At 36.5% G+C, this 20025-nt stretch overlaps 1 protein-coding gene across 12 annotated transcripts in view; it reads left to right on the forward strand.

Annotated features, from left to right (window-relative positions):
• Positions 1-20025, forward strand: part of SPIDR (scaffold protein involved in DNA repair) — a 502027-nt gene that overhangs the window by 149152 nt on the left and 332850 nt on the right. For all 12 annotated transcript variants that reach the window (XR_004622658.1, XM_034650137.1, XM_034650132.1 and 9 more), the window contains 2 exons: positions 85-329; positions 19279-19379. Coding sequence is in view for 11 of the 12 variants with exons in the window: in XM_034650137.1 (XP_034506028.1) it covers positions 85-329; positions 19279-19379 (346 nt within the window). In the remaining variant the exon portion in view is untranslated. The remainder of the gene's footprint in view (positions 1-84; positions 330-19278; positions 19380-20025) is intronic.

Raw genomic sequence — 20025 nt, forward strand, 5'->3', positions numbered from 1 at the left:
GAGAATGGAGCAAAGGCATATGTAAATATGGACTTGTATGAAGAGTTATCCAAATTTAATTGCATTTCTTTTAATATTTTTCAGAGCTCTACAGAAATTTCGGAATATTCATCAGATAGTGAAAAGGAAGATGACTCAGAGAATGTCGTGTTCATTGATTCAGAATCCTCTCCCAAATACCACATGGATTTTGGATTTCATGATAGACAGATGATGGAGAGACCTATAAAGGAGAGGGTGAAATCTGCAGAGACTGTTTTGAACACACCTCAGAAACAGACGTTTCCCAGCACTCCAGGAGCATCAGTAAACAAGAAGAAGCTTCTAAGGTTAAATTACACCTTTTTAAAAATCTTTCTTTATCTTTCTTTAAAATCCAAATACCTGAAATGTTAATTTAGAAATACTTAAACTTGTTTAGTAGGGGATGAAAATTGACAGAATATAATTGTAACTTTGATAAGCTATTATAGAAGTTCTAATTTCTGGAGATGATATAGGGAACAGTTTATCCAAGTCAAGCATTCATTGTTTCAGTCATAACAGCTTATATGAATGCTTTCATTAGTGGGATTGGTTATTTGGGTTTATCAAATTTTATTGAGCAACAGCATTCCAGATACTTAGATAATTAAGACAAGTAAAAGCATATTCCTGTTTTCACATAAGTTATATTACAAAGAGGGAAAGAGAAATAAATATATTCAGGTTAATTTTACAAGTATGGTTATAGAGATTGTCCAAGGGAATACTTGCAAATGCAAGGATGTATAAGAGAGCAAAGACACACAAATAGGAAACTGCCTGGTATGTATACGAATAACCACAAGGGGCAGGCCATGGGGGGTCAAGCAGGACATGTGAAGGGGATAAGAGTATGCCTTCTAAGATCCTTGTCCCAATCCTGTGTAATACATGGTCTCTTTGTATTTTAAATTAGAGCAAAACAATGAAAACAAAATTTCAATGAAAGTGAGAGCTTGTGGGAAGCAGTGCCACAAAAGCAAACTTAGTAGAGTTTCAAGGAAAAAGGAGTTTCAGTAGAAAGAGTAAATGTGGCAATGAAAAACACACAGGTTTGGATCTGTTTAGGAAGTGTTTATGTCAAGAGAGGGCAGGTACAATGTATACTAAGAACTCAATGGCAATGTTAGTGAACCAGCAGGGGAGGAAACCAGGGACCCATGGCTCAAGGAGTGTCCAGGACAAAGAGTAGAGACAGTGCTGCGATTCTTTTGCTGGGACTGGGATTTTAGGCAAGAAGTCAGATGTGCAGATTAGCTGCTAGTGGCTTGAAAGGGATCTCAGGTCCAAGGAGTCAACAGAGGAAAGACGAGGACTATTTAGAGAATAATGAGGAGGACCCAGTGGAGACAGAGTGGTCCAGGGAAGGAAGTAGGGAAGGGACATCAGGAGAGGAGAGACCTGTCTTAAGTGTAGAAGTGGAGGGACAAGTATAAGGATGTCACAGAGTCTAGCGGGATGGGTGTAGCATGGTGGGTCGGTTCATGCCTATTCACCATATATATATATTTATAACATAAAATAACTCAGAAGGCTTTATGCCCAAAGTAGAGAAATTTAAAGCCTCAAAAGAGAATGGTGGTGGTTTATATTAATCTCTGGAAAGAACATGAAAAGAAGAAATTAGAGGGATTGAATGTCTTTGTTGTTGAAGTTGATGCCACGCAATTACAGAAAGCCATGTCCCCAACCCTCATGGGGGCCTACTATGTTCTGAACAGTGTTGCATATCCTGGAGACATAGCAACTAAAGCCCTGACTGTGTAGGGGAGTGTGTGATGAGGACCTAAGAAGTAAAGTAGAATGTCAAAAGAAGATAAACTTTATGGAAAGAAAGCAGAAAAAGAGGATCAAGAATGGCTAAGAGGTTTGGGGAAGGGCATTTCATGGAGCTGACATTGCCTAAGAGGGGGGTGCGGGGGATCTGATGGTTTTGTTTTATTTGGTTTTTCTTTTTTTTTTGTTTGTTTGGTTGGTTGGTTTGGTTTTTCTTGGTGAGAAAACATGAGGCCTTATTTTTAAATTTTTTTTTTTTTTTTTTTGAGGGAAGGAATTGTTAGCCTTTTACTTTCTTGTAAATTGACCATATACATTCTTTGTACAGTTTATATACTGGGGTCAGAATTTTTATTATTGTTTTGCTTCTATACTTTCAAACAAAAATTGGATTTTTTTCCCCCCACTACCTTTGCTGTTTGGCATTGAGGTGTATTTGGCAAGAATGTATGAAGGTTTCTATTTTGTGTGGTCAGTTCTATCAGTTGGTCTTATTGTGTCACCCACCCACCCCATTACTTTATAAAAGTAGAAAATTGGTCTGCATTCTTAGTAGTAATAGTCTCTTTTTACATTTATTCTTTTTTCTTTCAGTCTTATGAAAATATAAATAATATACAGCACTGTTTAAGGTGTATAGCGTAATGACTTGACTTACATATATTGTGAAATGATGACCACTACAAGTTTAGTTAACATCATCACCTCATATATACCAAAAAAAAAGAAAAGAAAAGAAAAGAAAAAAATGTTTTTTTCCTTGTGATAAGATCTTTTAGGATCTCCTCTGTCAGCAGCTTTCCAGTATACCATATAGCAGTGTTAACCGTAGGCCTCATGTTGTACATTACATGTCCAATACTTATTTATCTTGTAACTGGAAGTTTGTATTCTTTGATCACTTTCCTCCAGTTCTGCCCCCCACACCACCTGTGGTCACCACAAATCTGATCTTTTTTTCTACGAGTTTGTGGTGGGGTGTTTGTTTTTGTTTTGTTTTGTTTTTAGGTTCCACATATAAGTGAGATCATACAGTATGTATCTTTCTCTGTCTTACTTATTTCACTTAGCATAATGCCTTCAAGGTCCACCGATGTTGTCACAAATGACAGAAGTTCCTTCTCTTTTTGTGGCTGAATAATAATTCAGTCAGTGTGTGTGTGTGTACCATTTTCTATATTCATTCGTCAGTGGACTCTCAGGTTGTTTCCATTTTTTGGCTATTGTAAATAATGCTGCAGTGAACATGGGGATACAGATACCTCTTCAAAATAGTGATTCATTTCCTTCAGATATATACCCAGCAGTGGAATTGCTGGATCATATAGTAGTTCTATTTTTAATTTTTTGAGGAACCTCTATACTGTTTTTCGTAGTGGCTGCACCAACTTACATTTCCACCAACAGTGCCCATGAGATTCTTTTTCTGCATATCTTTTTTTTTTTTTTTAAGATTTTATTTATTTGACAGCCAGACAGCCAGATAGGGAACACAAGCAGGGGGAGTGGGAGAGGAAGAAGCAGGCTCATAGCGGAGGAGCCTGATGTGGGGCTCGATCCCATAACACTGGGATCACGCCCTGAGCTGAAGGCAGACGCTTAACGGCTGTGCTACCCAGGCGCCCCCTTTTTCTGCATATCTTAACAATAATTTGTTATCTCTTGCCTTTTTGATGATAATCAGTCCAACAAGTGTGAGGTGATGATTAGTGATGTTGAACACCTTTTCCTGTACCTGTTGGTCATTTAAATATCTTCTTTAGAAAAATGTCTGTTCATGTTCTTTGCCCATTTTTTAAAAAATTGGGTTATTCGTTTTTTTGCTATTGAGTTGTGTAAATTCTTTATATATTTTGTATATTAACTCTTTATCAAGTATGTGACTTGCAATATTTTCTCTTATTCTGTAGGCTGCCTTTTCATTTTATTGATTATTTCTTTTGCTGCGTAGAAGCTTTATAGTTTGATGTAGTCCCACTTGTTCATTTTATTCCTTGTGGTTTAAGTGTCATCCAAAAAAATTACTGTCAAGACCCGTGTCAAGGAGCTTTTTTTCTATATTTTCTTCTAGGAATTTTATGGTTTTATAGATTAGGTTTTTAATCCACTTTGAGTTAATTTTTGTGAGTAGTGTAAGAATAGGAGTCTAATTTCATTCTTTTACTTGTAAATATCCAATTTTCCCAGTAGCATTTATTGAAGAGACTGTCTTTTCTCCTTTGGATATTCTTGGCACCCTTATCAAATTTTAGTTGACTCTGTATACATGGGTTTATTTCTGGGCTTTGCATTCTCTTCTATTGGTCTATATGTGTCTGTTTTTATGCCAGTACCATATTGTTTTGATTGCTGTAGCTTTATCATATAGCTTGAAATCAGCATGTGTGAAGTCTCCCACTTCATTGTACTTTCTCAGGATTGCTTTGGCTATTTGGGGTTCTTGTGGTTCCATACACATTTTAGGATTGCTTTTTCAATTTCTGTGAAAATGTCATTGGAATCTTGATAGGGATTGAATTGAATCTATAGATGGCTTTGGGTAGTTGTGGGCATTTTAACAATATCAATTCTTCCAATCCATGAACATTGGATATCTTTCCATATATTTGTGTTTTCTGCAATTTTTTTCATCATGATTCTGTATATAAAAAAATCCTAAAAACTCCCATTAAAAAATGGTTAGATCTAATCAATGAGTTCAGTAAAGTTGCAGAATATGAAATTAACATACAAAAATCAGTAGCAGATCCATATATACACTGCAACAGATTAACAGAAAAATCAATTAAAAAGATTATCTCATTTACAATAGCATCAAAAACAGTAAAATAGTTAGGGATAAATTTAACCAAGGAGATGAAAGAGCTCTATCCTGAAAACTATATGACATTGATGAAAGAAATCATGAGGCTTTTGACTATGTTGATTTGTACATTATATATCTGAATAGGATATGGTTCTGAACTTCGGTGACAGTGCTGGTGCTAGATGTAGGCTCCCATGTACAGATGGTTTTAAAGCACCAGCAGGGTCAGTTTGCAGGAGATCAAATGCAGATTGAAAGGAATATCTCTCTGTGAGGCCTGAGCCCTAGGCATTCTGCAGTCATTGGGGCCCAGAGGAAGAGGCTGCTGTGGGAGGGATCAAATCTAAACAGTGTGGTGTCCTGGAAGTCAAGTAAAGATGTGTCTTTGAGAAGAAAAAAAGGCAACCAACTGTGATGGATGCTGCTGGGTTGCACTGTGGAGGGCAAGGAATGTGGGGCTTTCTCAGTGTTATGGTTGGGCTAAGCCAGACTGCTGTGGATTTAAAGAGAATGGAAAAAGAGAAACTGAAGACAACTTGAATAGAAAATTCTTTGGTGGAATTTTGCTTTAAGAGGTATAGAGAACTGGTTGTTAACTAGAAGGAATGTGGAGATTGAGTTATTTTTTATGGGTGGGAATTATAGCACATGTTGTATATTGATGGGAAAGGTCCTCAGTAGGGGAAAGAAAGGATAACTACTGGTATTGTGTCTGATTTGGTGACAGGAGTGTGCAAATGGAGGGGTATGCTGGGTCAGGAGCATAGATAGTCATCCGTGGACAGAGGGCAGAGTCTCCTCAGGTGCAGGTTGCAGGTAGCTATATATGGCTGTGGGAACTCAAGTTCTTTCTGATCACTTCCATTTTGTCAGTGAAATGGAAATTATTTTCATTAGCTGAGAGTAATGACAAGGAGATGGCATTGGAGGAATGAGGATAGAGAGTAGATACATAGTCCTGTAGTGGGGGAGTCAATGGACAAGGGATGTACATTGGGATTGTTTGGCAAGATAAGGTTCTATTGGGAGTTGTCATTTTGAGTTTGAGATCAACCAGTCAATATGGATTGAACTATGGGGCTGCAAATGTGGAACGGGCAGAGCTTGAGATTGTACAGTGAGTACAATGAAAGTAGTCAATAAAAGTTCCATGTAGTGACTATAATATTGAACTATGAAATCTAGACCAGGTAAGGTAGGAAATAAGAACAGGCAGGGTGTGGAGTACAAAGAGATGGGGGGTAGGACCACCCTATTCTAGATTGCGAAGAGGTTGGTCAAACACTTAAAGTGCTAATGCTAGAGGCAATAAGCTAATCAGGTAAGAATGATGGGTGCTCAGAGTTGAGTTAGTGGAGGGAAGCAATTTGTAATTTCAAGACTTAGAGAATGAGTGGGGCAGACGAGTGGCTGAGGTTAGGTGGAGGAGGACTTCATGGAATGGGGAGGCACTGACATCAACAAGAATGGTAGCCTAAAGCCCAAGCCTCCGAAGGATGGGTGGGACAGCCCTGAAGGTGCCTGCCTCTGGGTAGAGGTAGACTATTCCTCTCCTATGCTTCACAGCTGGAGCATAAGGGAACTGGAAGCCTTTGCGAGGAGCAAGACTGTCTCTTCCTGGCCCTCCCTGTCCATTGGGTGGAAAGGAGGGAAGGGAGGGCAGCTGCAGTTTAGGGTCACTGCCAGTGAGTCCTCAGGGGAGGAGTAAGATGAAAGGAACATTCAAAGAAGTTGAGGACATAGAGTTTTTGCTGAAGCAACTCCAGCAATATGCAAATGATTGTTTTCTTGTGATTTCTAAGTGACAAATATAAGGGATGTCTGTTTTGTGGTCATTCCTTTAAAGTTAATGTGTTGAAATGTTAAAAATGAGTTTGATGTGATTAGGGTTGTCAGTCTCAGGCATTCAAACGAGAAGACTGTTGACAATAGGAGCCTGCTTTGCTAAACTGGTTTTTGACTTCCTTCTGAAGCAGGGAAAAGGGTAACATATTTTGATTCATAGGCTGCTTTGTAATGAAAGCACTAGAGCATCATGCATTTAGAGAGGAAAATCTCTTAGCTAGCTGTCTAATAATGATCAAAGAAAGTTTTGCATTAAATATTTGGTTTCTTGAAGTGAACTCTTATGAAAATGCAGACAATACTGATATCCTGATAATCCTTACAATAAAAGATCACCAGCTTTTGTCATAGAAGGACAGCAGAGTACCTGAGAAATAAACTGCTGCTAAGGAAAACAAAAAACAAAAAAACCAGGTGTAAGTAATAGATTTTCCTTAACTAGAATGAATAGAGGAGTGATTAAAATAATTGTTGGTTTTTGTTTGTTTTCAACCCGATAATGGCTCACTAGTAAGAATCAAGTTAAGTAGTTGTTGGCATTTCAAGGTTGAAGAACACTGGCCCTTTCCCTTGGCTTTGCCCCATAGAGAAATATTACTCAATCTCTTTGGGCCTTCTTTTTGTTGCTGTTTTTTGATTTTTATCTTTTTGATTCATTGTTTCATTCTGTTTAAGTCATAACTAATAAAAGTCAATGAAAAATTGGTCTTATATTTAAGTGTATTTTCAATAATAAAGCCATATTTCTCCATTCTTACCATCAGGTTGTTTTTTACAGTGTCTATTCTACCTAACAGAAAGCAAAACTTGAAAATCTTTTTTTTTTTAAAGATTTTATTTATTCATTTGACAGAGATAGAGACAGCCAGCAAGAGAGGGAACACAAGCAGGGGGAGTAGGAAAGGAAGAAGCAGGCTCCCAGCGGAGGGGCCTGATGTGGGGCTCGATCCCAGAATGCAGGGATCACACCCTGAGCCGAAGGCAGACGCTTAACGACTGAGCCACCCAGGTGCCCCGTAAAACTTGAAAATCTTATACTACATTTATTTAAATTATTTTTTCTTTATTTATATAGCTTATTAAAAATATTTTAATAGGATTTTTCCTGGAAATGTTGGAATATTTTTGAATCTTTATTCTTTTTCACTTCATACTGTTTTTGTAGAAATGCTTAGCCCTGTCGAATTGATGCCAGTAATCTTTTCAGATAGGTTACCAATCAATTTTTTTAATATAAAAGATAATTAGAATATCTTAACTTGCTTAGTGAATTTTTTTTCTCCATTGGTGTTCTGAATTTTATCTCTAAGTAACTTTGCTGACTATATTGAAGAGTCGATTTGAGGCTCTGATCCAAGATGGCAATATAAGAACCTCTTGAACTCACTTTCCCCATGAAGACACCAAATCTGTACCTACACATGAAGCAGTTCCTCTTGAAAAAAATCCAGAAACTGAGCAATTCCTATACATTGGATGAATTAGAAAGTACCCACATTGATAGGGGTAGGAAAGGGTAAGATACACTCCAGCCATAAATCCCACCCTTGGCATAGTGACATACAGAGGTAGGGAACTCATAACTCCCTAGTTTTCCATGAGGAGCAAAGAGTTTGAACCCAGCATCTAGCACCCCAACTTTTAAGACTTTCACTGGAGAGATGAGCCCCCAAAACACCTAGCTCTGAAACAGGGCTTGTGTCCACAAGACCCCCAAGACTAAGGCAAACAAAGAAATAGTTCTTAACCTGGCTTGGACTTGCCATGGTTTTCCCTCCAGGGCTTAGCACAGAGGGAGTAAATAACACCCATCTTCCAGTCTTTTCCTGAAAGCTGGCTATTTGTGTACTGTAAAAGCTGCTGCTGCCTGAGGACCAGGCTTCTAATTTAACACAAACCTAGGTACTGATTCTCATCCTCCCCAGAGATCAGGGAGGTCAGATGACATCTCTGTGCACACTGTAGATCTTCAATGTTTCCTAGAGGGTACATCTCTTGATCTCCTGGCTCTGATGACTAGGGGGACTTGTGGTTTGTGGGTCCCACAGGTCTGTAGCAAATAAAGAAGCAGATCTTTTTTTTTTTTTTAAGATTTTTTAAATGTATTTATTCGACAGTGATAGAGACAGCCAGGGAGAGAGGGAACACAAGCAGGGGGAGTGGGAGAGGAAGAAGCAAGCTCATAGTGGAGGAGCCTGATGTGGGGCTCCATCCCAGAACGCTGGGATCATGCCCTGAGCCGAAGGCAGACGCTTAACCGCTGAGCCACCCAGGCGCCCCTAAAGAAGCAGATCTTACCTGGTTATCTCTTGAGGACTTAGAGCAGAGGGAGCAGGGAAAAAAATGCCCAGCTCCCAGTCTTTTCCTGAAAGAAGTCTGCTTGCATACTTTATAAGCTGCTGACTAAGGGTTTAGCTTTCAGTCAGCCTATATCTAAGTGCTGACAGAGATCCTACCCTTTGGCACACTGATAGGTATTGGCACCCACAACTACTGGGAGCTACTAAGAGCAAAGAAGGCAGCCTTGACTTCTGCAGAGATTTGGGAGACAACTAGGAGCTCAGGGCAGGCTGAACAATAAGGTTCATCTCCTACACAAGACCACTCTATGAAGACTGGAAGAGGGGGCTGTTTTACCTAATGCATAGAAACTGAAACAGAGAATCAAGGATAATGAAGAAACAGGAATATATTCCAAAAAAAGAACGAGGAAAAACTCCAGAATCAGATCTTAATGAAATGGAAATAAGTGATTTGTCTGACAAAGGGTTCAAAATAATAGTCATAAAGATGTTTTCCATGGTTAGGAGAATAATGCATGAACAAAGTGAGAATTTTAGGAGATAGAAAATAAAAGAATATACCAAACAGGAACCACAGACCTGAAAAGAATACAGTAACTACAGAAAAATTCAAAAGACTAGATCAACTGGAAGAAAAGATCAGTGAACTCCAAGATTGGGCAGTGGAATTCATCCAAACACAGGAACAAAAAGAGAAAAGAACGGAAAAGACTAGCGATACCTTAAGGGATTTAAAGGATACCATCAAGTGGATGAATATTTGCATTATAGTTGTCCCAGAAGAGAGACAGAAAGGAGCAGAAAGCTTATTGAAGAAATAATGGCTGAAAACTTCCCTAATCTGGGGAAAGAAATAGGCATCTAGATCCAAGAAGTCCACAGAGTTATAAATGAGATGAATTCAAGAGACCCACACCAAGAAACATAATTAAATTATGAAAAGTTAAAGAAGAGAATTTTCATTTTTTAGAAAAGATCTTATTTATTTATTTATTTATTTATTTATTTATTTATTTATTTATTAGAGTGAGAGAGAGAGAGAGAGAGAGAAAGCACAGGCAGGGGGAACGGCAGGCAGAGGGAGAAGCAGGACCCTGGAATCATGACCTGAGCCAAAGGCAGATGCTTAACCAACTGAGCCACCCAGGGATCCCAAGAAGAGAATTTTTATTTTATNAATTTTTAAAGCAGCAAGAGAAAATCACCTTGTTATGTACAAGGTAACCACCATGGATTTTTAGTTAGTGGATTTTTATTAGAAACTTGGCAGGCAGGCAGGAGTCCCATGATATATTCAGTGTGCTAAAAGGAAAAAAGCTGCCAACCAAAAATACACTACCCAGCAAAGTTGTCCTTCCGAACTGAAAGAGAAATTAAGACTTTTCCACATCTGCAAAAGCTAAAGGAGTTCATCAACACTAGTCTAGGCTTGCAAGAAATGTTAAAGGGACTAGTTCAAGCTGAAATAAAAGGACCCTAATGAGTAACAGGAAAACATGAAAGTATAATCTCATTGGTAAATATAAATATGTAGTTAATTTCAGAATATTCTAATGATGTGATGGAGGTGGGTAAATCACTTACAGTATGAAGATTAAAAGACTAAAGTATTAATCTATACAAAAATTTGTTAATGGCTAAACAAGATAAAGAGATGTAACTTGTGACATCGAAAACATTGTAGCAGGGGAAACTAAACATATAGAGCTCGAGTCTGGATTTGAACTTAAGTTGTTATAGGTTAAAATAGACTGTTATAAATATAAGATGTCTTATAAGCCTCATAGTAACCACGTGGTAAAAACCTGTAATAGGCGGTGCCTGGGTGGCTCAGTTGGTTAAGTCTGTCTTCAGCTTGGGTCATGATCTCAGGACTCTGGGATTAATCCCCACATCGGGCTCTCTGCTCAGCAGGGAGTCTGCTTCTCCCTCTCACTCTCCCTCTGTGCTCTCTCTCTCAATAAGTAAAATCTTAAAAAAAAAACCACAACAACCCTATAATAGAAAGATAAAGGGAAAAGAATCAATACAGACTATTATAGGAAATCATTAAATTAAAATGGAAGAGACAAAGAAAAGAAGAAAGGAATAACATATTACAAAAAGGCAGAGGACAATTAAGAAAATGGCAATAGTAAGTCCATATCTATCAGCAATTACTTTTAAATATAAAGGGATTAAATTCCCCAATCAAAAGATGTAGAGTGGCTGAATGATTAAAAGAACAAGACCCAACTATATGGTGCCTCTAAGAAACTCATTCATTCCTTAAAGGAGCACACAGACTGAAATTGAAAGAATAGAAAACCATATCCTGTGAAAATTGTAACCCAAAGGGGTTGTTATGGTTATATCAGACAAAACAGACTTTGAAACACAAACTATAATAAAACATGATCATTATGTAATCACAAAGGATAGAACAATTGTAAATACTTATGTACCTACCATAGGAGCACTAATTATATGAAGCAAATTTATCAGTTCTGAAAGAAGGCAGAAATACAATATTAGGGGACTACAGCATCCCACTTTCAATAATAGCTAGATCAGCCAAACATAATCATTATGGAAACATTGGACTTAGAGACATTACATCGGATGGACTTAACAGACTTTTATAGGACATTACATCTAAGAACAGCAAAGTACACATTCTTCTCATGAACATCTGGATAGATCATATGTTAGACCATAAAACAAGTCATAACAACATAAGAAGATTGAAATCATATCAACCATCTTTTCTGACCACGGTGGTTTGAAACTAGAAATCAATTACAGGAAGAAAACTGAAAAATTTGCAAATACATGGAGATTAAAAAACATGCTCCTGAATAACCAGTGGGTCAAAGAAATCACAAGAGAAAAAAAAAATCTCAATACCAAAGGAAATGGTAATACAATATACCAGAACTAATGGGATGCAACAAAAGTAGTTCTAAGAGGGAAGTTCATAGAGATAAATGCCTATAGTAATGGGAGAAGATATTTGCAAATGACATATCAGATAAAGGGCTAGTATCCACAATCTATAAAGAATTTACCAAACTCAAAACCCCCAAGACAAATAATCCAGTCAAGAAATGTTCAGAAGTCATGAACAGACATTTCTCCAAAGAAGACATACAAATGACCAAAAGACACATGAAAAAATGCTCCACATCACTCAGCATCAAGGAAATACAAATCAAAGCCACAATGAAATACCACCTTAAACCAGTCAGAATGGCTAAAATTAACAAGACAGGAAACAACATAGTTTGTGAGGATGTGGAGAAAGGGGAACCCTCTTACACTGTTGGTGTGAATGCAAAGTGGTGCAGCCACTCTGGAAAACAGTATGAAGGTTCCTCAAGAAGTTAAAAATAGAGCTACTCTATGACCCAGAAATTTCACTGCTAGGTATTTACCCCGAAGATACAAATGTAGTGATCTGAAGGGGCACCTGCACCCCAATGTTCATAACAACATTGTCCACAATAGCCAAACTTGGAAAGAGCCAAGGTGTCCATGGACAGATGAATGGATAAAGAAGATGTGGTGTATATGTACAAGGGAATATTACTCAGCCATCAGGAAGAATAAATACTTACCATTTACATTGATGTGGATGGAAGAGAAGGGTATAATGCTGAGCAAAATAAGTCAATTAGAGAAAGACAATTATATGGTTTCACTCATATGTGGAATATAAGAAACAGCACAGAGGAAAATAGAGAAAGGGTGGGAATGGGAAGTCATCAGAGAAGGAGACAGACCATGAGAGACTCCGAACTATAGGAAAAAAACTGAAGGTTGCTGGAGGAGAAGGTTAATGGAGGGGGATGGGGTGATTGGGTGATGGATATTAAGGAGGGCACGTGATGTGATAGGCACTAGAGTTTATACACAACTTATGAATTATTGAATACTACATCTGAAACTAATGATGTTGGCTAATTGAATTTAAATTGAAATATTTTTAAAAATGCCTTTAGGAAGAAAAAAAGATCTGAGATAAACAATGTAACTTTATACCTCAAAGAATCATAAAAAGAAAACAAAATAAGCCCAAAGTTAGTAAACGGAAGGAAATAATAAAAATCAGAGTGGCAGTGTATGATATAGAGACTACAAAGACAATAGAAAAGATCAATGAAACTAAAAGATGATTTTTGGAAGAGATTAAAAAATAGAGAAATCTTTATCTAGACATACCAAGAAATGAAATAAAGACTCAAACGTATAAAATTAGATATCCAAGAGGAGGCATTACAACTGATACCACAGAAATACAAAGGGTCATGAGAGACTACTGTGAACAATTATACACTGACAAATTGGGCAACCTAAGAGAAATAGATAAATCTCAGAAACATACAACATACCAAGACTGAAGCAGGTAGAGAAAATCTGAACAGATCAATTACTTTTAAGGATATTGAATCAGTAATCAAAAACCTCCCAACAAAGAAAATTTCAGAAACAAATGCTTTCACTGGTAAATTCTACCTAACAATTAAAGAAAAACTATTACCGATCCTTCTCAAATTCTTTCAAAAAATAAGAGAGGAGGAAATGTTTCCAAAGTTATTTTATAAGACCAGCATTATTCTGATACTAATTTCAGGGAAATGCACCATGAGACAATTACAGACTAGTATCTCTGTTCAACATAGACACAAAAATCCCTAATAAAGTTTTAGTAAACCAAATTGAAAAAAGTTTCATACACCATGATCAGTTGGGATTGATTCCAAGGATGCAAGGATGGTTCAACATACAGAAATCAATAAACAAGATATATATACTACATTAACAAAATGAAGGAGAAAAATCATATGAGTATCTCAATAGATGCATAAAATGCTTTTGACAAATATCAACATCAATTCATAAGAAAAATGCCAATGATTTGAGAGAGAAAGTACCTCAACATAAAAAGGCACATATAATAAGCTTACAACGACATGATACTCCTAAAATGGGGAACAAGACAATGATGCCCACTCCTGTCACTTTTATTCAACAGATGACCAGAAGTCCTAGCCATAGCAGTTAGGCAAGAAAAAGTATTAAAAGGCATTTAAATTGCAGAGGAAAAAAAATAAAACCGTTTTTTTTTTCAGATGATGTAATGTATGTAGAAAACCCTAAAGATTCTAGCAATAAAGTGTTAGAACTAGTAAATGAATTCAGTGAAGTTGCAGGATACAAAATCAATACAAAAAAATCTGTTGTATTTCTATACACTATCCAAAAGAGAAATTAAGAAAATAATCCCATTTATAATTGCATCAAAATATTAAAATACCTAGGAAGAGGGTCACCTGTATGGCTCAGTTGGTTAAGCATCTGACTTCACCTCAGGTCATGATCTCAAGGTCCTGGGATCCAGCCCTGTGTCAGGCTCACCGATCAGCAGGGAGTTGACTTCACCTTCCCCTTCTCCCTCTGCTCCTCCCCCTGCTCATGCTCTCTCTCAAATAAGTAAATAAAATCTTAAAAAAAAATACATAGGAAGAAATTTCACCCAAGAGGTAAAAGTACTCTACATTGAAAAGTATAAGACACTGATGAAAGAAATCAAGGAAGACAAAAATAAATGTTCTCATAGATTGACAGAATTAATATTGTTAGTATGTTAATACTGCCCAAAGCAATCTACAGATTCGTTGCAACCCCTATCAAAATTCCAATTGCATTTTTCACAGAAATAAAACAATCTTAAAATTTGCATGGAACCGCAAAAGACTTTAAAGAGCCAAAACAATCTGGAGAAAGAAGAACAAAGCTGGACATCACACTTCCTGACTTCAAGGTATATTACAGAGCAGTAACAATCAAAACAGTATGGTACCGGTATAAAAACAGACATATATTTCAATGGAACGTAATGGAAAGTCTGGAAATAAACCCATGCATAGATGGTCAATTTCTTTGTGACAAAGGAGCCAAGAATATACAATGGGGAAAGGACAGTCTCTTCAATAAATGGTGTTGGGAAAACTGGACAGCCACATGCAAAAAAATGACACTAGACTATGATCTTATACAATACACAAAAATTGACTCAAAATGTATTAAATATTTGAATTTAAGACCCAGTACCATAAAACTCTTAGATGAAGACATGGGGGTAAGCCCATGACATAGATCTTGGCAGGGATTTTTTGGATTTGGTGCCAAAAGCAAAGGCGACCAAAGCAAAAGTAAACAAGTGAGACTACATCAAACTGAAAAGCTTCTGCACCAAAAAAGAAAACCATTAACAGAATGAAAAAGGCATTCTTCTGAAAGGGAGAAAATATTTGCACATTATATATCTATTAAAAGACTGATATCCAAAATACATAATGAACGCCTACGACTGAGCAAAAACAAACAAACAAACAAACAAACAGTCCAATTAAAAATGGCCAGAGGAACTGAATACTTATCCAAAGAAGACACACAGATGGCCAACTGGTACATGAAAAAGGTGCTCTACATCACTAATCATCAGGGTAATGTAAGACAAGATTCAGTGAGATACCAATCATACTTGTTAGAATAGTTATCATCAAAAAGAAAAGAGATGTGGGCGCCTGGGTGTCTCAGTATGTTGAGCAACTGACTCTTGATTTTGGCTCAGGTCATGATCTCAGGGTCATGAGATCAAGCCCTGTCTTTGGCTCTGCAGTCATTGGGAGTCTGCTTCTCTCCCTCTATCCCTCCCACTGCTTATGGATGTGCATGCACTCTCTCTCTGTAAAATAAATAAATAAATTTTTAGGGAAATTAAAAAAAACATGATAACAAGTGCTGGTGAAGATGTGAATAAAACAGAAACCATGTGCACTGTTGGTAGGAATGTAAATTGGTACAGTCACTGTGGAAAACAGTATGGAGGTTTCTTAAAAAATAAATATAGAACTATCTTATGATCCACCAATTCACCATTCAGTAATAAATCCATAAGAAATTAAAACAATATCAAAGAGATATTTGCACTTCCATGTTTGTCATAGCATTATTCAAAATAGTGGAAAAACATAATCTCAGCCAGTGGATAAATGAATAAGAAGATGGATGCATGCACTCTCTCTCTCTCTCTCTCTCACACACACACACACACACACACACACACACACACACACACATACATTATACAGTCATGAGAAAGCTGGGAGTCCTGCCATTTATGACAACATAGATGGACCTTCAGGGCATTATACAAGTGAAATAAGCTAGACAGAGAAAGGTAAGTACTGCATGGTATCACTTGTAAGTGGAATCTAAAAATAAAAAAGTCAAACTCATTGAAATAGAGTAAGAAAGTGGTTGCCAGGGGCACCTGGGTGGCTCAGTCATTAAGCGTCTGCCTTCAGCTCAGGGCGTGATCCCAGAGTCCTGGGATCGAGCCCCACGTCAGGCTCCTCTGCTGGGAGCCTGCTTCTTCCTCTCCCACTCCCCCTGCTTGTGTTCCCTCTCTCGCTGGCTGTCTCCCTTTCTGTCAAATAAATAAATAAATAAATAAATAAATAAATAATCTTAAAAAAAAAAAGTGGTTGCCAGCACCAGTTGTGTATATATGGAGAATGTGGTAAAAGGGTACCAGGTATAAGATGAATAAGTTCTGAGGATTTAAAGTAACATACAGTAATGGCTGCTACCTTTGAGCTTTGATAGCATTTAATAGTTTTTCAGATTGAAGAACAACAAAAAAATCTGTTGTTAGTTTAGAAAGAAAAGTAAAACACACTGACTAATGTTGTTAACATTGTACTGTACAATTGAAATTTGCTAAGAGAGTAGAGCTTTAATGTTCTCATACGCACACGCAGAAGTTAAATATGTGTGGTAACAGATTTGTTAATCAACTAGATGGGAGGAATCCTTTCACAATGTATATCAAATCAGCACAATGTACACTTTAAATGTCTTAGTAAATCTGTCAGTTACACTTCAATGGAACTAAAAAAAAAAGTTAATTTCCATGTATATAAACAAAGCCTTCTTGAGCTGCTTGCATGACTTTTTTTTTTTTTTTTTTTTTAATGTGGTATAGGGGGCACCTGGGTGGCTAAGTCAGTTAAGCAGTTGCCTTTGGCTCAGGTCATGATCTCAGGGTCCTGAGACTGAGCCGCAGCTCAGGCTCCCTGTTCAGTGGGGAGTCGGCTTCTCCCTCTCCCTCTGCTGCTCCCCTTGCTTGGGCTCTCTCGCTTGCACTCTCTCTCTCTCAAATTAATAAATAAAACCTTTAAAATAATAACGTCGTATAGGTTTTTACTAGAATTATGATTGTTGAATAGAAGTCATGGTGTTTCCATTCCTAAGTTTTGTTGCATCTGATGAGAATTTCTCTGGGCGGATTAGAGCAGAGATATTCTGTGAAGCATCAGCACCCCTCCTAATGACTAAAAAGCAAGCTCAAATGCTGATTCTATCTTATGGCTCGAGATATTCCCACATGCAGAGAACTGTTCTACATTTATTTTTACTCTATCTTTTTACTTTTCATCTTCTAATTCCTACAGTTTACTTGTGAGATTCTACAGTTTACTTGGGGATATGGCCTTAACCGTATACTGCTTTCAGATTGCATTTTGTCTTTTTTTTTTCTTTTCTTTACAGTCGTAGGATTGAAAATCAGCATTTGACAAATAGCTGTCTAGATCATTGTACAAAGAATACAGTGTTTTGCTTTTTTTCTTGTGTTTATTATGAGTTTCTTTTTAAGTAGTACTAAGAGGCAGTAGATGCATCATTGAAGCTAAGTTTATGAACTCTGGAGCCAGACTGCCTAGGTGTGCATCCAGGTGTGCCGCTTATCACATGTCTCATCTTGCACAGGTGTTTAATTTCTCAATGCCTCAGTTTATCATGTGTAAAATAAAGATGGCGATAGTACCTACTTTTGTAGTGTTGTTTAGAGAAGGTATATAAATGAGTAACTTTCTGTAAACGGAATGATATGAAGCACAGCTTATACATATATTCAGTACAGATAGACAGATATAAAGTAGAGGTTCTTTCGCATATTTGTGATTATGAGAATTTTAAATATATATATATTTATATTTATACACTGCACAGAAATAATAGTGCCATAGGAAAATACGTGTCCATAGAAAAACAAAGTAGGTAGTATGATAATATACATAATATGTATAAAAATAAGATCTTTCAGTCATTTCAGTGAAAGAACATAGGGTGCAAGTAAAAATCATAAAATCAGTAACACCAATGACTACTATTTCTTGAAGGTCCAAATGCTGGGCACTATGATATGTCTTTTCTGGTTTCAACAACTTATTTCATCATGTGGGTGGTTATGTAATATTGGAGAATTTCCTTAACCTCTCTCTAAGCTTTGATTTTTATCATCTATTTGGTAGTTATTGATATTCTTTCTTAATAAAGGTATATTATTAGAATAAAGTGATCTCTTTTTTCTATCTTCAGTATATTATCTATGTACTGAAATGATCAGTGAGCTGATACATAATTGTATGAGATAATATATTGATAAATTATGTAGCATGTGGTCATAATGGTGGTTAACAACTGATCCTGATTTTTCTTGAGAGCACAGATGTGTTAGGAGCTGGTGACTTCTCTGTCCCTAGGTAGTTTACTGAATCAAAAATATTTGTATATATATGTTCGTATGTATTTATAATATACATTTCAACGAATATACATATTATATATGCTTTAATATATGTTAATATATTATATGCATTATATTATGTTAATCTAAAATATACTTATTACATTATATTTATTATATCATATAATATATAAAAATGTAATGATTCTATAACAGTGTATAATTATAAGTATTAGTATAATAATATAATTATATTAGTGTAATAATATATAGTAGTATAATAATACATATAGTATTCATTGATGGGTAAGGATTTTTGTGAAGTATGTCCTTTTTTATGAATCATCTTCCTGCCATACATGGAAGTTTCTTTATATTTCTTTTATTTTTATAATGTTGGTATCCTTGCTGTGTGCTTGTGATTAATACTCAGTTGTCTCTGTGGTCCAATCAATAAACCCATACCCAAATTTTCTTATTTAATGTTCTGCCTATCAGCAGTTTGCAGGTTTTATTCTTGACTACAATTCTGACCACAGTTTAATTTATGTGTTTTGTCAAATTGTGAGGTGAGCAGATTGTGAGGCTCCCTCATGGCATGGCTCATTGCCTCTGTTCATCCCTGGCACCTAGCACTTTGCTAGGTAGAACAGGAAAGATGTGATCAGTATATGTTTATGGAATAAGTTAGGAAAGAATAGAAAGAAAGCCAAATTGATCTGAGAGTAGTTTGAATTTCTAAGAATTGAGAAACTGACCTTCCAAGAAATCTTAAAAAAAGATTACTGATCTAGGAGGGTTGGCCTCTAGGAAGACAATTTAATGCCAGATAAGATAGAATTTGTATGTTCTATTTGTCTCTGGTTGGAGAGTATAAAATATAAATATTCCAACTATTCTGAAACATTTCTTTTAACTAACTTAATACAATATAATTCATTAAACAGGGGCAGGCTAGCAGAAAGACTAAATGGCCTGCAGAATCGAGAGAGATCGGCCATTTCTTTGTGGAGACATCAGTGTGTTTCTTACCAAAAGACACTTTCAGGTAAGGCCTGCACTGACATCTGAGACTGTGAGTAAAGAATGTGCCAGTTGAAAGTATTTTACATTAAGATATATAAATTTGATCTTTACTATTTTCATGACATTTTCTTTTTCTCCAGGTGTCCTTTAGGTCTCAGAAATCGTTCTGAAAGAGGAGTCCATTCTTTAAGGTCTACTGATCCCTCCCTGTAGAACTTCTCACAGTTTAATAGAAGACTTTTTTTTTTTTATCTGACTTGGAGGGTTCTGTATTAGGCCTTTCTTTTGTTTTATCTTTTGCTGTATCTGAAAGCCAGTAGCTTTCAAACTTTTGTGACTGCGACCCTTAGTAAGAAGTACCTCTTATATCTTTTCCCAGTGCACACATACCTTGCATGCACACACACACACACACACACACACACACACACCCCTGAAACATTTTTATAACAACACTAACCTTAGTAGGTACGATATACTCTTCATTCTCTTTTATTTTTACCATAATCCTAGTCTCACTAAATTGATGTAGTTCCCTTCTAATGAATTGCAAGATGTAGTTTGAAAGGCGATACTACAAGGAAGTGACTGAAAATCTTGTTTCTTAACAAATTTTTTGATATTAAAAATATTTCATATACCTAGAAAAGCTTCCTTTCCTTTCCTGT

Source organism: Ailuropoda melanoleuca, unplaced genomic scaffold (assembly GCF_002007445.2).
Source record: "Ailuropoda melanoleuca isolate Jingjing unplaced genomic scaffold, ASM200744v2 unplaced-scaffold11384, whole genome shotgun sequence".
Taxonomy (NCBI): Eukaryota; Metazoa; Chordata; class Mammalia; order Carnivora; family Ursidae; genus Ailuropoda; species Ailuropoda melanoleuca.